The 19,437-nt window shown below is 29.8% G+C and overlaps 2 protein-coding genes and 1 long non-coding RNA gene across 6 annotated transcripts in view; 2 read left to right on the forward strand and 1 right to left on the reverse strand.

The window, feature by feature from the left end:
- Positions 1–441, forward strand: part of LOC149877834 (uncharacterized) — a 4,721-nt gene extending 4,280 nt beyond the window's left edge. Inside the window, exon 7 of the mRNA XM_090073756.1 lies at positions 196–441. The gene's annotated coding sequence lies outside the window, so the exon portion shown is untranslated. The remainder of the gene's footprint in view (positions 1–195) is intronic.
- A 3,564-nt stretch (positions 442–4,005) lies between these two features.
- On the forward strand, positions 4,006–7,241 carry LOC149877835 (uncharacterized). Of its 4 annotated transcripts, XR_016447879.1 has the most exons (4): positions 4,006–4,153; positions 5,514–5,610; positions 6,483–6,576; positions 7,010–7,241. It is a non-coding gene; the product is annotated as an uncharacterized LOC149877835 (long non-coding RNA). The 4 variants fall into 4 exon arrangements; XR_016447878.1 differs by having other exon boundaries at positions 4,006–5,610; positions 6,411–6,576; XR_016447877.1 differs by having other exon boundaries at positions 4,006–5,610.
- Positions 7,242–14,530: 7,289 nt separating this feature from the next.
- LOC145180689 (uncharacterized) lies at positions 14,531–18,033 on the reverse strand. Its single transcript, XM_090073680.1, has 2 exons — positions 16,919–18,033; positions 14,531–16,801 (listed from the first exon to the last, which is right to left on the reverse strand). The coding sequence occupies exons 1-2, from the start codon at positions 17,178–17,180 to the stop codon at positions 14,787–14,789; spliced, it is 2,277 nt and encodes a 758-aa protein (XP_089929806.1). The 5' UTR covers positions 17,181–18,033; the 3' UTR covers positions 14,531–14,786.
- Positions 18,034–19,437: the final 1,404 nt, after the last annotated feature.

Raw genomic sequence — 19,437 nt, forward strand, 5'->3', positions numbered from 1 at the left:
CATCATCATCATCATCATCATCATCATCATCATTATCATCAATACCGTCAGCATTGACGTTATTATCATCAACATCGTCATCTTTACCGTTGTTTGTTTTCTGGTCATTTTAATCCATTAAAATGAAGAGGAAACAAACATATTATGTAATGAAGATGTCACCAGTTAATATTTCTAATGTTTACCTTTTTCTAGACTCGACACTGATGGATGAGGGGGAAGAGGGTTTCTCCATGTAATTGGCGTAAGGTTGCATAAGTAGTATTCCCCTTATATTATTCCTCGTCTTGATTTTAACATCTATCTAACGTGTGGAAGGAGCATTGATGGTATAAAACACTTGAAAATAAAGCGTGTACTCGAAATAAATGTGAACGAATAAGCACGTCATTTTTTTTCAGTAGTTGTATTAAAACCTTTTTAATTGTTTTGTATTTTGTTTACAACGTGTTGTGGTTACAAAAAAATGTGTTAGTTTTTGGATTTAACTTGAAATTAGTTCTAAAAATGACAAAAGAACAAGACGTAAGAGAAAAAATTATGCACAAATATTTACAAAATCCTAATAGTAGCTACAATTCGATAGCAAAATCGTTGCAAATACATCCATACACCGTTAGTCGTGTTATTCAACGTTTTTCTCAAACAAAATCGATCAAACGCAATCTGGTGGTGGAAGAAAGGAAGGTTTTAAAGATATAAAACTAGTTAGAAAACTGGTTAACAGTTTTAAGAATAACCCAAGCCTTTCACTCAGGGAACGCGCAAAAATATATGGAGTTTCTCATAGTTTCGTTGCAAAAGTTAGAAACAAACATGGTTTTCATTCTTTCAAAGCACAAAAAGTGCCCAACCGTTCTGAAACCCAACAAAAAAGTGCAAGAACCCGTGGCAGAAAGTTGTATGACAATTTTATTTCTAAAAATTTCTGTTTTATTGAAGATGATGAAACTTATATCAAGTACGATCATCAACAAATTTCTGGTGCTGTTTATTATATTGCCAAATATAGAGGAAAAGCAGATAAAAAATTTAAATACACAAAACATGACAAGTTCGCTAAAAAAAGCTTTGATTTGGCTAGCTATTTGCAGTTGTGGCAAAAAATCAGCGCCTTATATTTCTCAGTCCACACTTTCTGGTCAAATATATGTTAAAGAATGTTTACAAAAACGCCTTTTACCTCTCATTAAATCACACAATAACAGACCTGTGTTCTGGTCTGATTTATCATCAATTCATTATTGTAGACTGGCTATGGAATGGTATAAAAAGAATAATGTGAAATTTGTGCCTAAAACAGAAAATCCTCAAAACTGCCCAGAATTGAGAGTTATTGAAAAGTACTGGGCTATTATTAAAGGAAAAATGAAAAAAACAAAAAAGCTTTGCAGAAACATTAAAGATATTAAAATATCATTTAAAAAAGCATCAAATAGTTTTGATTCTCATTCTGTGCGCAAGCTTATGGCTACCACTAAAGCAAAAGCTCGAAATTTTATTAGATTCCCACAGGAATAATTAATTTTTTAAATGTTTGATCTTCTCATATTATTGTATTAAAATTATTACTTGGTTCGACATAAAAATTGAGGAGTACTTCTTTTGAGTTGTTTTTCTACTTTCACATTTATTTCGTGTACACGCTTTATGTGTATATACTTCGCATTTTTCAATTTATATTCATTTTCAATTTATATCTCTCTTGCACAGAATCTTCACATTTTGGATGTTTATGTTTTCATAAAATAAGGTTCAGTGCTGTCACAAATTTCTTCATGAATCCATGTTTTATATGTGGAGAGGGCAAAAATATCATTCTGGGCTCGACAAGTGGTTTGTGTGCAATATTTTTCTGTCCAGGAGCTAACTTTTTGCGGAGTGACCATCTCTGTCGACAATAATGTGACTATTTGGCACAGTTGTCCTGTTCACAGATGAAACAAAAACGCTTGTTATAGCCGAGCTGCTATCTCAGTAATAGAGCAACGACATTCAGGACATATACTCGAGTTGTATCTGCTATGCTGGATGTGGTTCCTTCCGATGTGTAGCAAAACAGCTTTGAGGCTAAGTATTAATGAATCAATGAAGAGATGCCACTCTTCGTGATTGTGATAACAACCCAAGGCCGAGGAGAATCTTTAAACGTTACAATAGAAATGGACTGTCGACTTGCGTGAATAACTTGGTGATGTCATGATGTCAGCTTCTAAACATAGAAACCTAAGTACCTGTCGACAGCAGACACCATTCCTGCAGCCTGGAACCCAACAACTCGGCTTTTGCTTTTTTCACACCCATGTATCTGAGCAACTCTTTCAATTCTGACTGTTTATCAGATGGTGGATCATCTGATGAGCAATGTTATAATTCTGGCTGACTGTCGATTCTTTTCATCGGAGTTTCTTCATCTGGTTCGTCTAAGGTCCAATCCTCGGGTGGTCTCGGGATTGGGAGACTGTCGTCATGTGGCACAGGTGTCATTGCTGAAGGCAAATTTGGATATTCAATGGACTTTTTTTCTCTTCGGCAGAGAAACCAGATACTTTAGCCAAACAAAATTAACGCTCCGTCACGTGGCCTTTTTGTTTTCGCCAGATGATGAGAACAGCAAACGGTATACACTTACGAATGCCTCTGAGCCAGTCTCTTAGATTGACAGCGCATGTTGTGCTGCGGATGTGAGACGCCCGTGTCTTGTGTAGTTCATCATTCTTGCAGCCGAAATCTAGATAAACTTTCTTCACGAGAGCAGTTATAGAACGTCTCTGAGAAGAAAGTGTGTATTCAACACAGATATAGAAGAACGTATCGTGGCTGTTACGACATCGACGAGACACATCGCCAGACAGCACAACGGTCATAGCATTAGATCTATTGTTTTTTTGAGTGCAGGGGTCTGTCTTACCTTCAATAAGTGAGGAAAATAAAAAACATTTCAAAACTAAAAATGTTTGTAATTTCTTTTTTATTAACTTACGTTGACCCATTTAAATCTGACGACTGGCTTGTCTTCAATTATGTAAAGAGAGTTATTTTATTACAAAAGCAAAAAGTAGAAATGATTTAGCCTTTTTGTCTGTTTGTTTGTCTTCCAATTCACTTTTTAGAACTTAGTGATAAAGACTTTGTTGATAGATCAAGAAAGAGCTAGGTTTCCAAATTTTACTTTATGTTTGTTTGAACCAAATTTGTTCATCTGTTAAATATTTATTTTGTCCGTTTTCAAAAACGAACTGGCAAATATGTAACTTTAAATCAATTGCAACACAACTCAGAGACGTGTTTATTATGAAGAATATCGACCAAGTTAGTGAGAAAGATTTAGTAAAAGGTGCATAAAATGTTCGAATAGTAAAACTGCAAGTTTCTATACAAAATTCAGTTTTCTTTTATTTTTGGTAATACGACTTGTGTCAAATGAGCGTTTAAATATGTCATAAATGCTCCGCTCGGTTTAACTGCCGTAACAAGTAAGAAAGCACTCAGCAATGCTGACTAGTTTTGAGCATAAATGATTGTTTATGATAATATGATCGAGGCAGTTAGAGGTGTATGAAAGGTCATACAGGATACGATGTTTCTTGCACGGTTGCATCAATGAGATGTAAAGTTTCGCTAAGAACAATTATTTAAACATGCGCGTGTGTCATTTTGCAGGGATTTGGTTAAAAAAACAGCTCGCGAAACTAAAAGTGAAAAAGAAAAGGGAGTCGTAAACAATGTAATTAGGGGAGAGACGGGTAGATCATGGGCTCCTAACAATAATGTAGATCCCAGTCGGCTTATCTAGTATTGTAAATAACATACCGCCGTTGATACCAGAAAAATACGCATTTAGTTTTAAGTTTCGAATTCGAGTTCAATACCACTTATTTATTAAAAATACGCATGATATAATATTTGATCAAAATCGGGTACGGATATCGTTCCCGATTTTGATCAAATATCAACATAAAATGGTTTGACGAAAATCTTTGCTTTAAAGCGCATGCGTAAACTGAATTTGCGAAAGCAAAATTTAAATTTGTAAGGTTTCTCTTGAGAAATTTAGTAAAAAGCTTGTCTTGAATGAAAAGAAATTGTCAGGAATGCATGAAAAGTTATATGAAGAGATATCGTTCTGCTAAAGCAGTATCACATATCTCCAGTACAGTTTTTACTGATTATCAGTGCATTATTTACTTATTTGATCAGATATAGATCATATATAGAATTTTTTGTTCTGTTTTAGAAAGTTTAGAAAAATAAATTAAAATTTCGAGCCAACACTGACATTTTATTGTTGCTAAACGTTAAATTTTGTTATAAGGATTACAGCTCTTCTATCTGTTTTTTGTTCTTTATTCAATAAGTGTTTGATTTAGTTTAAATATGATTATAGTTTGATATTTTATGACGAGATATATGTCTTTATATATGAATATATATGAATCTTTTTAGATTTTTTCATATTATTTTTAAATTTTTAGTTCCCGCAATTCAAGTTATATATGTTGATAGTTTGCATATATGTTTATATTATGTTCAAAGTTAAAAAGTTTTTGATAAATATATGTATGTGGTAATATGTGTTATATAATTGTCTTATAAATGTGTTTTTAAAATAGTATAAAATGTATCTATTGTGTATATAAATATTATATGAGTATAAATAAATATATTGTGTTTTATAGTTAGTATATATGTTTATATTATGTTGTTTACATGTTTTCAAAGTGTGTGACTTGGCAAACGTGTTGAGCAAGATTTTGCGTAAAGTTGTTATTTGTGTTACTTATATTGTTACATTTGGCTTACTTTATGTTGGTACCTATTGTTAGAAATTATAAGTGGTTTTATTATTAAAACTCACTGCTTTTAATCATTTACTAAAAGGCACTCAAGAAAAATCATTTTGCCGTATATACATTTTGTTTATATCTCAATTTAAGTTTTTAGGATCATGACATACCAACATGAATTGTTTTTTAAAAGCTAACATGAAATAACAATATTTAACGACTACCACTCTCTTATCATGACATCTTATCTCTATCAGATATAATGATTTTCGATTCAAATATGATGTATTTCTTTGTATTTATCCACTTATCCCTTACATATTTTGTTTCAGTGTTATCATATGATGGATTTATACAATATAAAAGAACAAGTATAAGTAAACTTTTATGAATATTTTAAAAACATCTGCTAATAATTAGTCCAGTCAATGTTCAAACTTCAATGTTGCATAGGTCATTTTTAAGTAGTTTCTAGGTTTTTCTAAATGCGTTTCTCATTCACATGGTTTTAAAAGCAAGGTCTGCAAGCAAATTTGAGCTGAAATTTTATTATTATTTTTTTTTTTGCCTTAAAGGAGAATTGGCGTTATTCTTTGTTTAATTTAATTTGTTTAGATATAGAAGTTGTAATAACAAAATGTTTGTTTGTTTTTGGTTTTTTACTTATCTCTTTTCAGATTAGTAAACTACGCAACTCAGCTAAGCAAGTTTTGTTTTATTTTTTAGTGCAATTGGAAAGAGCTGAAAGTTATTTTTTAGAGCAATTGAAAAGAATTGAAGTGTTTTTTAGTTACTTCACACAGTATAACTGATACTGATTTGAGTAAGTTTACTATTTTGTTTTATTTTATATTGGATTTATTTTATATTTGATGTATATTATATAAGATGTATATTTTATGTAGTTAACATGGAAAACTGACTGTAATCTGTTGACATGAAAGTTTATAAACATAAATCTGCCTATATTTCAGTATATTTTACATTTCTCTGTATCTATATAAATATTCTTTCTTAGAAAAAATAACAGTATAGAAAAAATAAAAAAATTCCTTTTGAATTCTTTGTTAAATTAAAAATAATTGATGTAAATAAATATTGTTTAATATTTTTGATAAACGACTTATATAAACATATAAAAAGATATGGATTTCAATAAATCTTAAGTTTAAATAAAGTCTTTGATTAGAAAAGATCACAATTTGTAAGATTCTTTTACGCTCATTTATTCAGTTGTAACAATAGTAAGATTACTGGTAATATGTTTAATGATAATAGTGAAACTGAAATAGATAGTATTAGGCTCAATGAAGTTATTAATGTAAATGCTAATAGGCAACTTGAAAGTTGTTGTCAAATGAAAAAAATAGATCTAGGCAGGATGAAATTAATTGTTGTTGAAATGTAAGAAATGCTGCTCGGTGAGCAGAAAACTTACTTGACAGAATTCAGTGTCAATGTCTGTTAATTTGATTTTACTTTAGACTTTTTAGAACAAAGCAAAGTATGAGTTTAACTATTTATAGTAACAATTACCACTTTTAAATTTAAATAATTTAAATTTTTTTATAATTTCTATCATAATTATGTTCCTTTTTTCATTTTTTTTTTTTTTTTTTTTAGTTTGTCTTACCTTTGTCATCTCTTGATTATTTAGCTTACTGTTGAAACATGGTTATAATTTTGTAAATTTAGCATGATGCGATATTTACTCTATTAATCATTAGTCAACAGTTACAGAGAAGCTGGAGCTTAATTAAGAAATGCTGGAAATTAGCTTTTAATCAAGGTATCTCTCTCTCTTAGATGAGAGGGAGATTTAATAAAACATATGTAATTACTGAGCTCATATGTATTTCTTAATACCACAAATGATAATGACCATTTATAAGAAATATTTTACAAGTTGCTTGCTATTTTATGATATAGTTGCTCAATTTGTTTAACTATAATTGTCCCTTAATTGTTCAAATATTGTAATAAATAAAATCTTTTTAGTCCAAGTATTAAAGTTAATAAAATATCTTATTAAGTTGTGGTGTTATTTGCCAGTGTTACTACATTGTGTTGTCTAGCCTTTTTATAATCTTTTTTAATTATTCTGTAGACACCGAATATATATTTTCTGTTACTATTATTATCCTAATTCTACTGACAATAAAATGCAAATAGTACTTTTGTAATAAAAAATTGTATTTTTTTTTTTTCATTTCTTTTTTTAGGTATTTGCAGGCTTTACTTGACTTTCTTTTTCTGGTACCTGTGTTTGGATAGATTTTAAAAAGAAATTAACTGATGGTAATGCGGTCTTTATGTCGTTAACTATAAGCAATGACGTTGCTGAAAGGGAGTCAAAGTTAAAATATTTATAGATGAAATGTATTTAATTTTTTAGATAATATATCAAGTCATTAATGTGTTTTTATTGTTATTAATGATTTAATAACTCATAGCCCGTATTACGGGTTGCTTACTGCTAGTCATTATCATTATGTTATGAATTCATCTTAGTTAATAATATTGTATTGAATATTCACTGGTTATCGTGTTTTATACGTGTTTAAATGCGAGTTTGGTATTCAGTAGGCGTCGTATTGTATACTTGTCTTTATACGCATCTGATGTCTATTTTTAATGCGCGTTCGACACGATAAAATGGCTAACATATATTCGTAAATAACGCGTATTCTGGAAAGTTTTAAATGCGCATGTAATACCAGGAAAATATCGTATTGAATATTCTCTGGTTATCGTGTTTTATACGTGTTAACAAGAGTTTCAAATGCGAGTTTGATACTCAGTAGGCGTCGTATTGAATACAATAAAACTCAATAAACGTTCGTAAAAAAAAAAGCGTAAAAAAAGCGTAGTGATTAGCACTCTTTTACTCTTTACTTTCATTTAAAATACAAATAAAATATTCTCTTACAATTCTTGTAGTGTTGAACACAAGTTCAAAACTCACAAATAGCTAATAGAATTAAAATGTTCATTCATTGCAAATTTTTTTCCTGTAAGGAAACAAAAGAACTCTTCCCAGTGTTAAGGGAAGAGCACTCAGTATAAAGTTGAAGACAATAATTGACTTTTTCTCTTCTACAAGTGCCCAACCGCTTAAACGCCGCGCACCTTTTAATATTATTATTAATCCTTATCCGAGTCTCAAGTCTCCTCGAGATGGCTAAAACATTAACTTTTCATCATCCTTTTGCTTGCAGACAATAGTACTGTCAAAGAGTCAGCTATTTTCCCTTCCTAAACACCCTGAACATGGTTTAAGTTAGTCTCCTCTCTTAAACAACCTGAACGTGGTTTATTTCAAAAACATTAGTGCTTTAAAAATTTGAGCATGTGCTCGTTTTAGCATAATAGTGGACCAAAAAATTGATGTAGGTCATGGGACTCGGCGCTTCAGTCTCTTCAAAATACCATGGTGACAAAATCATGACCCTGACGAGAAGGACACCTTATCCTCTACACTAGTAATTGGAACAAAGCACAAATGTTTTTCTTTCTCCCTTTTTGCATACTTAGTCGTCCACTAAATGCTAGCATTAACATATAATTCAGTTAAAACTGCTAAAGTTATTTAAATATATATTTGATCCATATATTTGCTGTGTATTTATATATTTTTACGTATGTGTGGACGGTATAGAATTACTTAAATACAGTCCAGTTCACCAAAATATTGTAAATTACAATTTATAAATAAAGCAATTGCTTAAATCAAACATGCATATTGGTTACTATTTAAAGCTTTTAACATTCCACTATTCTACGCCAGTTTAAGGCTGGTTGCCTTAAACTGGCGTAGCATAGTGGAATGTTAAAAGTGAATTCGTATATCGTATAAGTTCGATGCGAAGGTCGCGTCGCAATTCGAATTTTAATTTTTGTTTTTGCGAACAACTTAGTTTTAGTTCTCTAGATCCGGTTACTTCAGCGTTTACAATAAGCACAGAAGCTTAGATGTATTATGTAACATTATTTAAGCGAACATTGATACTCAGCAAGAGCTAAGAGAATTAGGCTAGAAATAATCCGAGCAAAAACTTAATCCTATTAGAAATGTCAACTTTCGAAACGAATATTTTATACCAGGCTAGAAACTTGAAAATTAATATAGACGCTAGAAGACTAGGCCAGAAACGGAAGAACTTGATTGTAATTAGACCTTACAAAAACTTATTCCAATTAGTAATGTCAATTCCTAAAAAAACTAATATTGACATTAGGCTAGAACTAAGAGAATTAGGCCAGACCTTTAAAACGAATATTGAGTCTAAAAATTGAAGAATTCGACCACCGAGCAGAACTTTAATCACACCTAGCTGAAACTTAATCCAAATAGAAACGCCAAATTTATAAAGAATTTTAACGCTAGGTTATATTTAAGAGAATTAGGCTAGAAGAAAACCAAGTGGAAACATAATTCAGTTAGAAATGACAATTTCATAAAAAATCGAATATAGATACCAGGCCAGATTTAATAGAATAAGGGCAAGAACTAAGAGAATTAAGCTACAAATACACTGAGCATGAACTTTATCAAAGTAGATTTGTCAGTATTCAAAACGAATATGAACTAGGCTAGAACGAAGAATTTTCGACTAGAAAGACATTTGCTAGAAACTTTTTCCAATTAGAAATTTCAGCTCTTCAAATACGAATATTGACACCAGGCTAGAACAGAAACTTAATCAGAAATTTCAATTCTAAAGGAAATAAAGGATTTTTGGGATAGCATTCAAGTATTAGGTAATATTGTGTAAGGAAGGGCTGTATAACGATATGGTGCATGTGCGACATTTGGGCTTAGAAACTTATATAAATAAACGATAAATCGGAAAAAAGAAAAGTTAAAGAAAGCGAACGAGAATAGAAGTACACACGGAGACTTATTCAACTCTCCATATAAACAAATGATGAATAGACATCGCAACCGAAAACGAAGAAAAGCTATAAAAGCTTAAAAAAAAAAAAACGAGCTCAATTAATTTTACGTGCAGTTTGCATATAAAACTGCGCGTTTTTAAATGAAATTCATTTTTTGGCTTCTCTTGGAATACGACTGTAGTCAAATGAGCCCTTAAACATGTTACAAATGTTCAACTCAGTTGCTAGGACAACTAAGAAAGCACTCAGCAATGCCGAAATGTTTCGAGTGTAAATAATTGTTTAGGATAATATGCTCCAGGTATTTAGAGGTGTGTGAAAGGTCTGCAAGATATGATGTTTCTTGGATGGTTGCATCTATACAATATTAAGATTCACTCAGAACAATGATTAAAATAAGCGCGTGTGACATTTTGTAGTTATTTGATTAAAAAACAGCTCGCAATTGTAAAAGAATAAATGAAAAGAGAGCCGCAATTACTTTAAGTAGGGGGGGGGGGGGGGTAGAACTAAGAGAAAGAAATGAAAAGAGGACAGGTAAGACTCTTGTAATTTATCATAACTTATCATATTTTATCATAACTTATCATAACTTAGAGCAGAACAATATTGCCAATTTCGCCATTTACAAACGATCTATATTCTCAATAAAATTTAATGAAAGAGATACACTTAAAGCAGCCCCTCAATCAATCAAAAGAGAAAAAGAAAGAGGGTCGTGTTTGACCAGTCCACTCGTCATTGAAATGTAAGCATCATTTTTATCATCCTTATTAGCTTTATTTTTTTAGTTTAGCCTCTTTTTTTTTTTTTTTTTTTTTTTTTTAATCTTTAATATAGTTATTTATTTAAGTTGATTTCCTGTGTTTTTTTAGAAAAAAATCAATCCGTCTTGGACCCTTCGCTGTTCTGACGATAAGAATGATAAGAATCAACAAATGACATTTGAATGATCGGTTGTTTTTTTTGTTTTTTTTCTTATGACTGAATTGTTTATTTATTAAGTTTTACATGAAGTGGATTGCTTTTGTTTTTTAAAAATGAAAGAAAATAAATCATTTAAAAAGTTCAAACTAGAAGATGCGTTCTCAACATAAAAAAAGCGACTCATTTTTTAAATTTTTATACTTTGGGTAACATAATATGGCATTGTAATAATACGAATTGTATTTTTGTATTGAAATTCTTTATCTTACTTTATCGTGCAATGCGATAAAACGCGATTAAACGGGATAAAACGCGATATGTTTTGATAATTAATGTTACTGAAAGTGTATCTAATAGCACAAAACTTCTTTTGTTAAGTACAGCGACGAACAGCGGTCTGTTTACCCAAAAAAAGCGAGGAAAATAAAAAATATTTTAAAACTAAAGGGTCAAACGTATTTAGTATATTTTTTATAAATTTTCTAAGACCCACTAAAATCTGCCGAATGACAAGTCTTCAAAATGTAATTAAAGTTGTTTTATTTTTCAAGTTTTGTTAATTAGCAAAAAAACAAAAAGATCTCCCATTTTTTTGTTTTTTTGTTTGTTTTCTAATTTACTTTTTAGAATTCGATTGATAAAGATATGTTGACTTTGTGGATCAAGAATATGCAGGGTATCCAAATTTTACATAATGTTCATTTGAACTATAGCTTCTCATTTCCCGTAAAAATCTAATTCCCGGGATTCCGGGACAAAAATGATTAATTTCCCGGGATCCCGGGTACTCCCGGGATTAGGTAAATTAGGTGGGGAAATGTGTAAATTAAAACAAATACAAAAAAAATCGCCTTTTTAATACCATTACTTTTAACAAGAAAATAAATACAAAATAATTCTGAGAAACTAAGACTCTTAAATCAAAACAAATATAAACTTCAATAACATTATATTTTTTATACAGGTTGATTTTTAAAATAATTTTTTAAAAAACATAAATTGTCAATAGTGCTATCACTTAAAGATGACCGAATTTTCGTAACAAAAAGACCTCCCGCCGAATATGCTCTTTCTTAATCGATTGATGTCGGTGGGATAGTTAATAGAGCATTACATAATTTTTCTAAATTATTTGTACGCTTTTTCGTTGCATCAAAAATATCCATTTCTTTTGTAATATTTTTAACGTCATACAATACATCTTCTGGACTCTCAATTCGACTAACGTTCGTAATGGCAGCATCAAATTTTTGATGAAGTGTTAATTCAGGTGCTACTGCATTCTAATTCCTCAATTTCAACGGAGTTTCCACCACCATCAATACCCTCAACAAATAGCTTCGAAAATAATTTTTTAGCCGTAGCGTGAAGGACTGATTTGGAAGGTAATAATAATACAGAATATATGTCCGATTCGTGTTTATAATTTGATGGATTATTTATGCAGCATTTTAGCCGAAAAACAATCTTTATTTTTGCGCAAAACATCTAATATAAACACTAATAAACCCTCTGCATCAATTAGGCATGCGTTGCATCGACCAAGTCTTTTAATTCCCAATTTAATTGGCTGTAATGCTGTTACTATAGTCTGCACCACTAAATACTCATCTTCAGAAATATTGTTAACATCGTTGTGTTTAAAATCTATCAATGCTTTTAATATACATTTTTTTAATGCTATAAATCGCTCCAACATTGCAAGAAGGCTATTCCACCTTGTCTTTACATCCAGTATTAACTTGAGTTCTCTATTGTATGTAATTTTTACGTATTTTTGTAAAATTTCATTTTTAAGTGGTGATTTACGAAACATTCGTACAATTCTCCGGACCTTTTGAATTGTTTGTGCAATACTTATGTGGCCTAATAATTCGTCAGTGATCTCAACGTCTGGCAAATTTAATAAATCGTTGTTTTGGCTTGACTGTAAATCAAATGAAGTTGTAAAATCGATTTCTTCAGACTCGTCATCTTCACTATTATTTTCATCAGAATTTTGACTGTCTGATGCATTACACTCACTGCCCGATGAATTTGAAATCACTGATTTTTTGTATAGAACATCACAAACTGCTAAATGTAGCCCATGTGCATAACAAAGTTGATGTTCCATCCCGCTTAATCTTCCATATTTTTTCATAACTGATGCACCGTCAGTTACACTAGAAATTATATGCTTCTTTGTGGATAAATTTAATTCGGATAACTTATTTTCAACCATATCAATAGTTTTTTCAGCTGGAAGCGACCCAACTATTCGAATCATGCCCAAGTTCCAAAGCCTAGTTAATGAATGCACATTTAAATTCAAATAGCGACGATTTTTTAAAGATGTGTATTCGTCCATCGAAATAGAAAATCTAGAGCCACCTTGAATTTGCATAGTGATTTCCTTAAGCACTCCTTGTTTTGCTAGATGGTATTGACTTTTTACCAAATTCATTACATGTGAAGGGTTTTTTGGCAATATCATTCCTTTATCAGATAAAGATTTTCTTATAAATTCAGATTTTGCAATAGCATTAATAGAAAAGCTTTCTAACTACCAACTTTTATGCGTGACTAATTACTTTTTTTGCACGTACAAGTCTTTGTAACTTGTCCGTAGTTACTTTATATTTAACATATCAGGGACTCCCCTTTATTCATTGCAATTTCTTGCAATTGTGATTATTTATTAGATTAGTCACCAATTTTTTGCAGTTTTGGTTTGTGTCTAAGATAGATAAAATATTATTATTGAACTTGATTTATAAATTGATTTGGTTTGTTTATCTAAGCTTAATATGCTGTAAGTTACAACATTTAAATAAATCAAATCTATTTATAAATCAACTTCAATAATAATATTTTATCTATCTTAGACACAAACCAAAACTGCAAAATATTGGTGATTTAATTGCCCTCTATAATATATCTTCCAAATTTTTATAGAAAAGGAAAAAGAAGTAAAAATTTGTACTCAAATTTTGAGTAATAATATTTTTAATATCTTTTTAAATGTTTAAAATGTTTTAAAAAATTACCGGGATTCCCGGGAAATTTCATTGAAATCCTGGGATAACGGGTTGGTTTTTTACCTCCGGGTAATTCCGTGTCAAAACAACAACAAAATTTCAAAAAAATAATCCACTATCTCTAAATGACTTAATTCTTTCAACAAAGATACTTAACTAGGCTAAAAAGAATTCCACAAAGTTGTTTTAAACAAATCGGAATATTTTAAAAGTTATGCTCGTTTAAAATTCAAAACTTTGTAACATTTTTACTTATCATGCGCCCCTAGCAACGTCCTTAGTAACAAGAAAATGTCAATACATACGTTGTTACCTTAACTATATTATTTCATAATTTGAAATTTTCTACATATTATTAGATGCTAAACCATAAAATTATACTAAGAAATAATAATTTTTTATATTTATTAATAAATCAAAAAGAGTAAACTGGCATTTTTAATAAAATTTAAAAGTAAACAGGCTTACTATAAGAGGAATTACAGAAAAGGTTATGATCTATATATTTCCAAACTTCATATTCTTAAAGTATATATAAATACCTAAAAAAAAAAAAAAAAATTGAGTTGTTTTTCGACTCACTAATCTAAAAAATTTAATTTTTATTTTTGATTGAAAGAATATTGAGAATGAGACAGAAAATTGATAGGTATTTATGTTTAGGCACAACCAGAAAGTAAGAGTTCTTACTTATGTGTAAAACTACAATATGCATATGTAATAAACTCAATTAAAAATACTTAAATATTAAAAACAGGCATTTTCACTCAGAGCTAGTCAAAAATAAGAGGTATTTTCACTTAGGTATAAAAATGCAATATTCATGACATACATGTCTATGAATAGTATTCATGTCCGTAAATAAACTCAATTTTAAATATCAAAACACATTAATTCTTTGAATTCCATGTTTTTATGAATTGACAAATTTATATTCAAATCAGTGAACTTCTTCACATATTCCTTTGTTTTTCTTTGCACTGTAAAATAAAACAAAATTAGGTAATATTTGTTAACAAATGAAAAAATATTGTCATATACATATCATAGACATATGCAAACTGTCAATTCTAAGAAATAATTGATAAAAGGAAGCAAGCAAATGTTTTTTAAGATTCAAGGGCCATGTTGGTGCATAAATTTAAATCCCACATCAACTTTGCACATCACTTTGCATCTCACAATTTTTAAACTTGTAAGTCAAGATAGGGATAGTGTCATCACTGCAGTATTTCATCTTAACTTCATTTTGACATACAGGAATAAATTCATGAAAGTCTCTTGTTCCTGGTATTGTTTTTACATTTTTAAATCGTTCAGATTGTAATAATCTTGTTTCTATCAAACTTTCACTTGAAATATAAATAAAGTTTATACCTTTGATGTTGTTAGTGCAATATGTAAACATATCACGTGAGTTTAATATTTGATTTGTAGAAACTCTCTGCAAACTAGCATTAGCTACAAGCCGTTTAACTGTTCCTCCTATACCATCACAAGGTTGCTTTCCATGGCTGGTTGCAAAGAAAACCCATTTTGCATCTATTCCAAAGTCTGATTTATGCTGACATAGATTAAAAATATTTTTGCAGTTTTTATATTGAGATGAACAGCCATCAGAAAAGTAGATCACATTTACAATGCTGGGTATCTTTTGCTTTAGATTATTGATAATTGATTTTTGTATCTCGTAAACCATTGGTACATCATGATTGTTATCATCTGATATAATGCAATATGAAGTGGATTGCAACACTTGATTTTCTTTATAGTACACAACTACTGGATGAAGTGTGCACTGAAGATTATTCCAATGAAAACCTTGTACTTCATCCTGCACAACAAAACTATAGTTTTCTGCAAAATCTCCTAGAACTATTGCACTATTTGATGGCAGTTCTTCTTTAAGATTTTTTAAATATTTAGATTGGCATTTAGAAATATATGAATGTGCTGTTAGCTTGACTAGTTTTTCCATCACCATATTTACAAAATCTGGTATGCTTACAAGCTGTATAACTAAATCTGATCTATCAGTAGTAACCCATTGGTTAAATTCGATAGTATCTTCTTCCTCAAACTGTCCTATTAGTTCGAATAGCTTTTCTTCTAATTTAGATGTATTTTTTGGACATTGTGTACATCGATGTAACATGCATTCTTTGTTTTGCATATCACAAACAATAAATTTATATAGTTCATGGTAATCAATTTTAACGGGTAGGAGAATTAACTTCATGTTTTGATGGTAGATACAAATGCACACAGAATGGGTTCCTGATGAGTTTGGCAAAACACACCATTTAGGTCTTAAAACACAAAACTTGGAAAAACCTAACTTTACATGTGGATATCGAACTTTAAATGAAACAAATAACTCTTTTAAGCTTGATAAAAGTAGTCGCTTTTGCATATGGAGTTTCCAACTAACACTTACAAAATCCTTTTGACCAGGCATCTGGCGAGAGTTTTCATCATCTTCATAAAAATTTTTTACTAAAGTATTTATTTGATCAGGGAGCATTTTACCTCGCTTAGTTTGTGGAACTGCAAGAATTCCTTCCTTCTTTGCTAAAGATCTAGATTTTATTATTAGATACTTTGAAACACCAAAATACTCACTAGCTGCTTCAATTGACCATTCTTGTGGGCACAAAGTCAATATTTGAATTTTGTCCCTAAATGAACAGCATTTTTCAAGTTTATCTTTTATCAAAACTAACATATTTTCGAACTGAACAACTTTTTTTTTTAAATCAAGAATATATTCATTATCAAAAACTTCAACTTCTGTCAATGGAATTTTTAAAGAACTTGATAACTTTTCTTTGAAAACTGTTGTAATAGTTTTAATTTTTTTTTCCCCAATACTCATACGATTCGCAAATGGCTGTCCATGAAGCTTGACTGGTGACACGCCAATTATACTGAGACAATCCGAAAGTTCTTGTCTATTTTTATTTATATCAGCTTCTTGTTGAACGTGAAATACATTTTCTTTATTTATACTTTCATTTGTGTAATCATCAGAAATATCAATGTTATCAGTATTAATTTCAGTGGAAGCTTTTAATTTGACTAAGCAATTTGTACAAATTTTTTGACCAGGTACAATATTGAACCTGTTGTTTAAAGCTATGGTTCTTAACGTGACTACTCTGAGAGATGCTAAATTAAAAAATATAACTTCATAAAATAAAATATGCCTAGTATTAACAAACATAAAGACCTTAAAATTATGACAAAGTAACATTTATAAAAAACTTTATGACAAGCTTTACTAACCTTTGCACGGTCTTTTGTGAACTAACAGTGGATCACAGCATTTATTCTGAAACACAGGGAACTTCTCAAGATAGAACTTTTGATGATGAAAACATAAGTCAATAATCAAATCAGGAGAAACACCAGACCTCAGCGCAACTAAATTTTGCTCATCTGGAGCTAAATCTTTAAAAAATATTATTCCAATGTGGTTTGTATATGTTAACTTGTGACAATTTGATTTTAAAATCAATCCAAGAGAGCATTGTGATGTTCCAGCCATTATCAAAATATTTAATTTCAATATTTTATTTTTCTAAAACCAACATTAAATAAATAATAATTTCTAACATGAGTATTATAATCAAAACTTTATTTTAAAATAAATAAGTGTAATCATAGCTGTTACACTTATTTATTTTCAAAATAAAAATGAATTTCTGGTTTCTTGTCTAACTAATTAAATGGAGCAAATGGTTCTAACATTTGAGTATTATATATAATAATACTTATGTGAGAAATTATAATTTTTTTGTGAGAATTTGTTTTAGTTATAATCTCTCTATGGAGATTATAACCAAAACGGTAAATAAAAATGCAAAAATAAAATTGCAAAAATAAAACAATAATAAAATAGATATGTGCATTAAAAAACAGTGAAATAATTTTTGACTCTTACAGGTATTTATATATAAACTATTATTGTAAAGATTTAAAATGAATAGATCAATACCTTTTCTGCAATTAATCTTAAACTATACATGTTTACTGAAAAATTATTGATAAAAACCCGGTTTTCATCTTAAAGTTTTTATTCAAATATAAGATCTAATAACTTTAAGTAATGATTTTTGACTTCTTTCTTCAAAAGTTTCTATGCCTATTAAATTTTGTAAACATATAGTTAATGTAACTGTGCATACTTTAACATTTAAGTGTTGCTATAGACGTTGCTAAGAGCGCGGAGAATAAAAAAAATGTAAAAAATCTCAAACTTCAAAGACCCATAACTCTCAAAATAATGAAATTGGCTCCAAATTATTTTTGATTATTCCTAACGACGGTATTAAATACATTTGTGCCAAAAATCAAGTATTTCTGAGATGGTGGGTTATCTCGACTTGTTGTTTTGACATGGAATTACCCCTCCGGGATCCCAATTGAGAAACCCTAATTTGAACCAAATTTTTTCATCTGTTAAATGGTTTTTTTTATCCGTTTTCAAAAGCGGACTGGCAGATTTCAGAATTTAAATGCAAGATAAAGTCAGAGAGGCGTTTATTATGAAGAATATCGACCAAGTTAGTAAAAAACTTTTACTGGAAACATTCTAATAACAAAACCGCACGTTTTTATATTAAATTCAATTTTTTCGCGTAAACTAAACTTAAAAAAGATTTTTTGTATACGTAACAATGGCACAAAACTCAAAATAAATTATGTTAGCGAAAAAGATATTTTTAAACTTTTACAATCTTTACACATATTTACAATTCTTCATTAACCAACGGGTACTTTTTTAAAATTTTAACTAAGTTTACATTTTGTCATAGGCATCCCAGTTAGTATAATCTTTGGTACAATTAATCTTAACATACTTTTTGGTGTGCCACGTTTTTAGGGTTTTCGGATTGCTTTCAGGTTTGGAGTTTTCTAACAGTTGCATAAAAACCAATGTTTTTCTTAAGTAAAACCTTTTTAAAAGTATTTGAAAAAGGACGTTTTTTACGGTTTTTATTGAATGTTGTTCACGATAACAAAACCTATGATTGGCTCTTACTCGACGAAAAATGAGAGTGATTTCGCGCTCCGTGGTTGTTATTTTTTTTAATACCTACGGATCCTGCGTTTCGTTGGATGCCACCTGTGGTTTTAAATGTTTTTAGGGTATTTCTGACAATATTCTCCGAAAATTTTATAATTTTTGCTATTTCCCGTATACTGATCATCGAGTCATCCTTCATTCCTATTACTTGCCTCTTTAGTGCCACTCTTAACCCTTTTTGATCCGTTCTGTATATCTTAATTTTTAGATATTATTAAAATTTTTTAAAACGGTATTAAATGTGACTAAAGGTCATCATAGGCAACTTTATGCAACCTTTTATAGGATGTTGTCCAAGTAACATATAAGTTAAAATAATAATTACAAATAACAGTAAAAGCAGTTAGAGTTAAAAATCAAAAATAAAACAACGTAAAGTAAATTTCTTATGCACATTTTAGTTTAGAGAAATATTTTTCTTGTGGTGCAATAAAAAAAGTTTCATCCTGAGCCAAGATGGTTACTCTTTTATGATATTTGAAAAAAAAAAAAAAAAAAGAACTAAGAACTTTACAGCGCCTTTTATTATTTTTTTTTTGAAAACACTGTATACCAAAAGACCAAAATGTAATACAGTATAACATTTTGCGAAGTTAGAACGATTTCGTTCTATATTCCATTTTAATTGTTGGGAGAAAATGAGTTAATAATTTTAGTAATGATTACTTTTAAAAAACACTTTATTTTTAAACTTTTTTCTAAATAGTTGGTATAA

The sequence above is a fragment of the Hydra viridissima genome, unplaced genomic scaffold (genome assembly GCF_058129835.1).
Source record: "Hydra viridissima isolate aposymbiotic clone 2 unplaced genomic scaffold, HvirCarnegie_v1 scaffold_16, whole genome shotgun sequence".
Taxonomy (NCBI): Eukaryota; Metazoa; Cnidaria; class Hydrozoa; order Anthoathecata; family Hydridae; genus Hydra; species Hydra viridissima.

Bases quoted from the DNA above. Each gene is read 5' to 3' on its own strand.
- LOC145180689 (XM_090073680.1), bottom strand. From the start codon at position 17,180: ATGGCTGGAACATCACAATGCTCTCTTGGATTGATTTTAAAATCAAAT. The intron at 16,802-16,918 runs GTTAGTAAAGCT...TTTTTAATTTAG, and splicing joins TCACAAAAGACCGTGCAAAG to CATCTCTCAGAGTAGTCACG.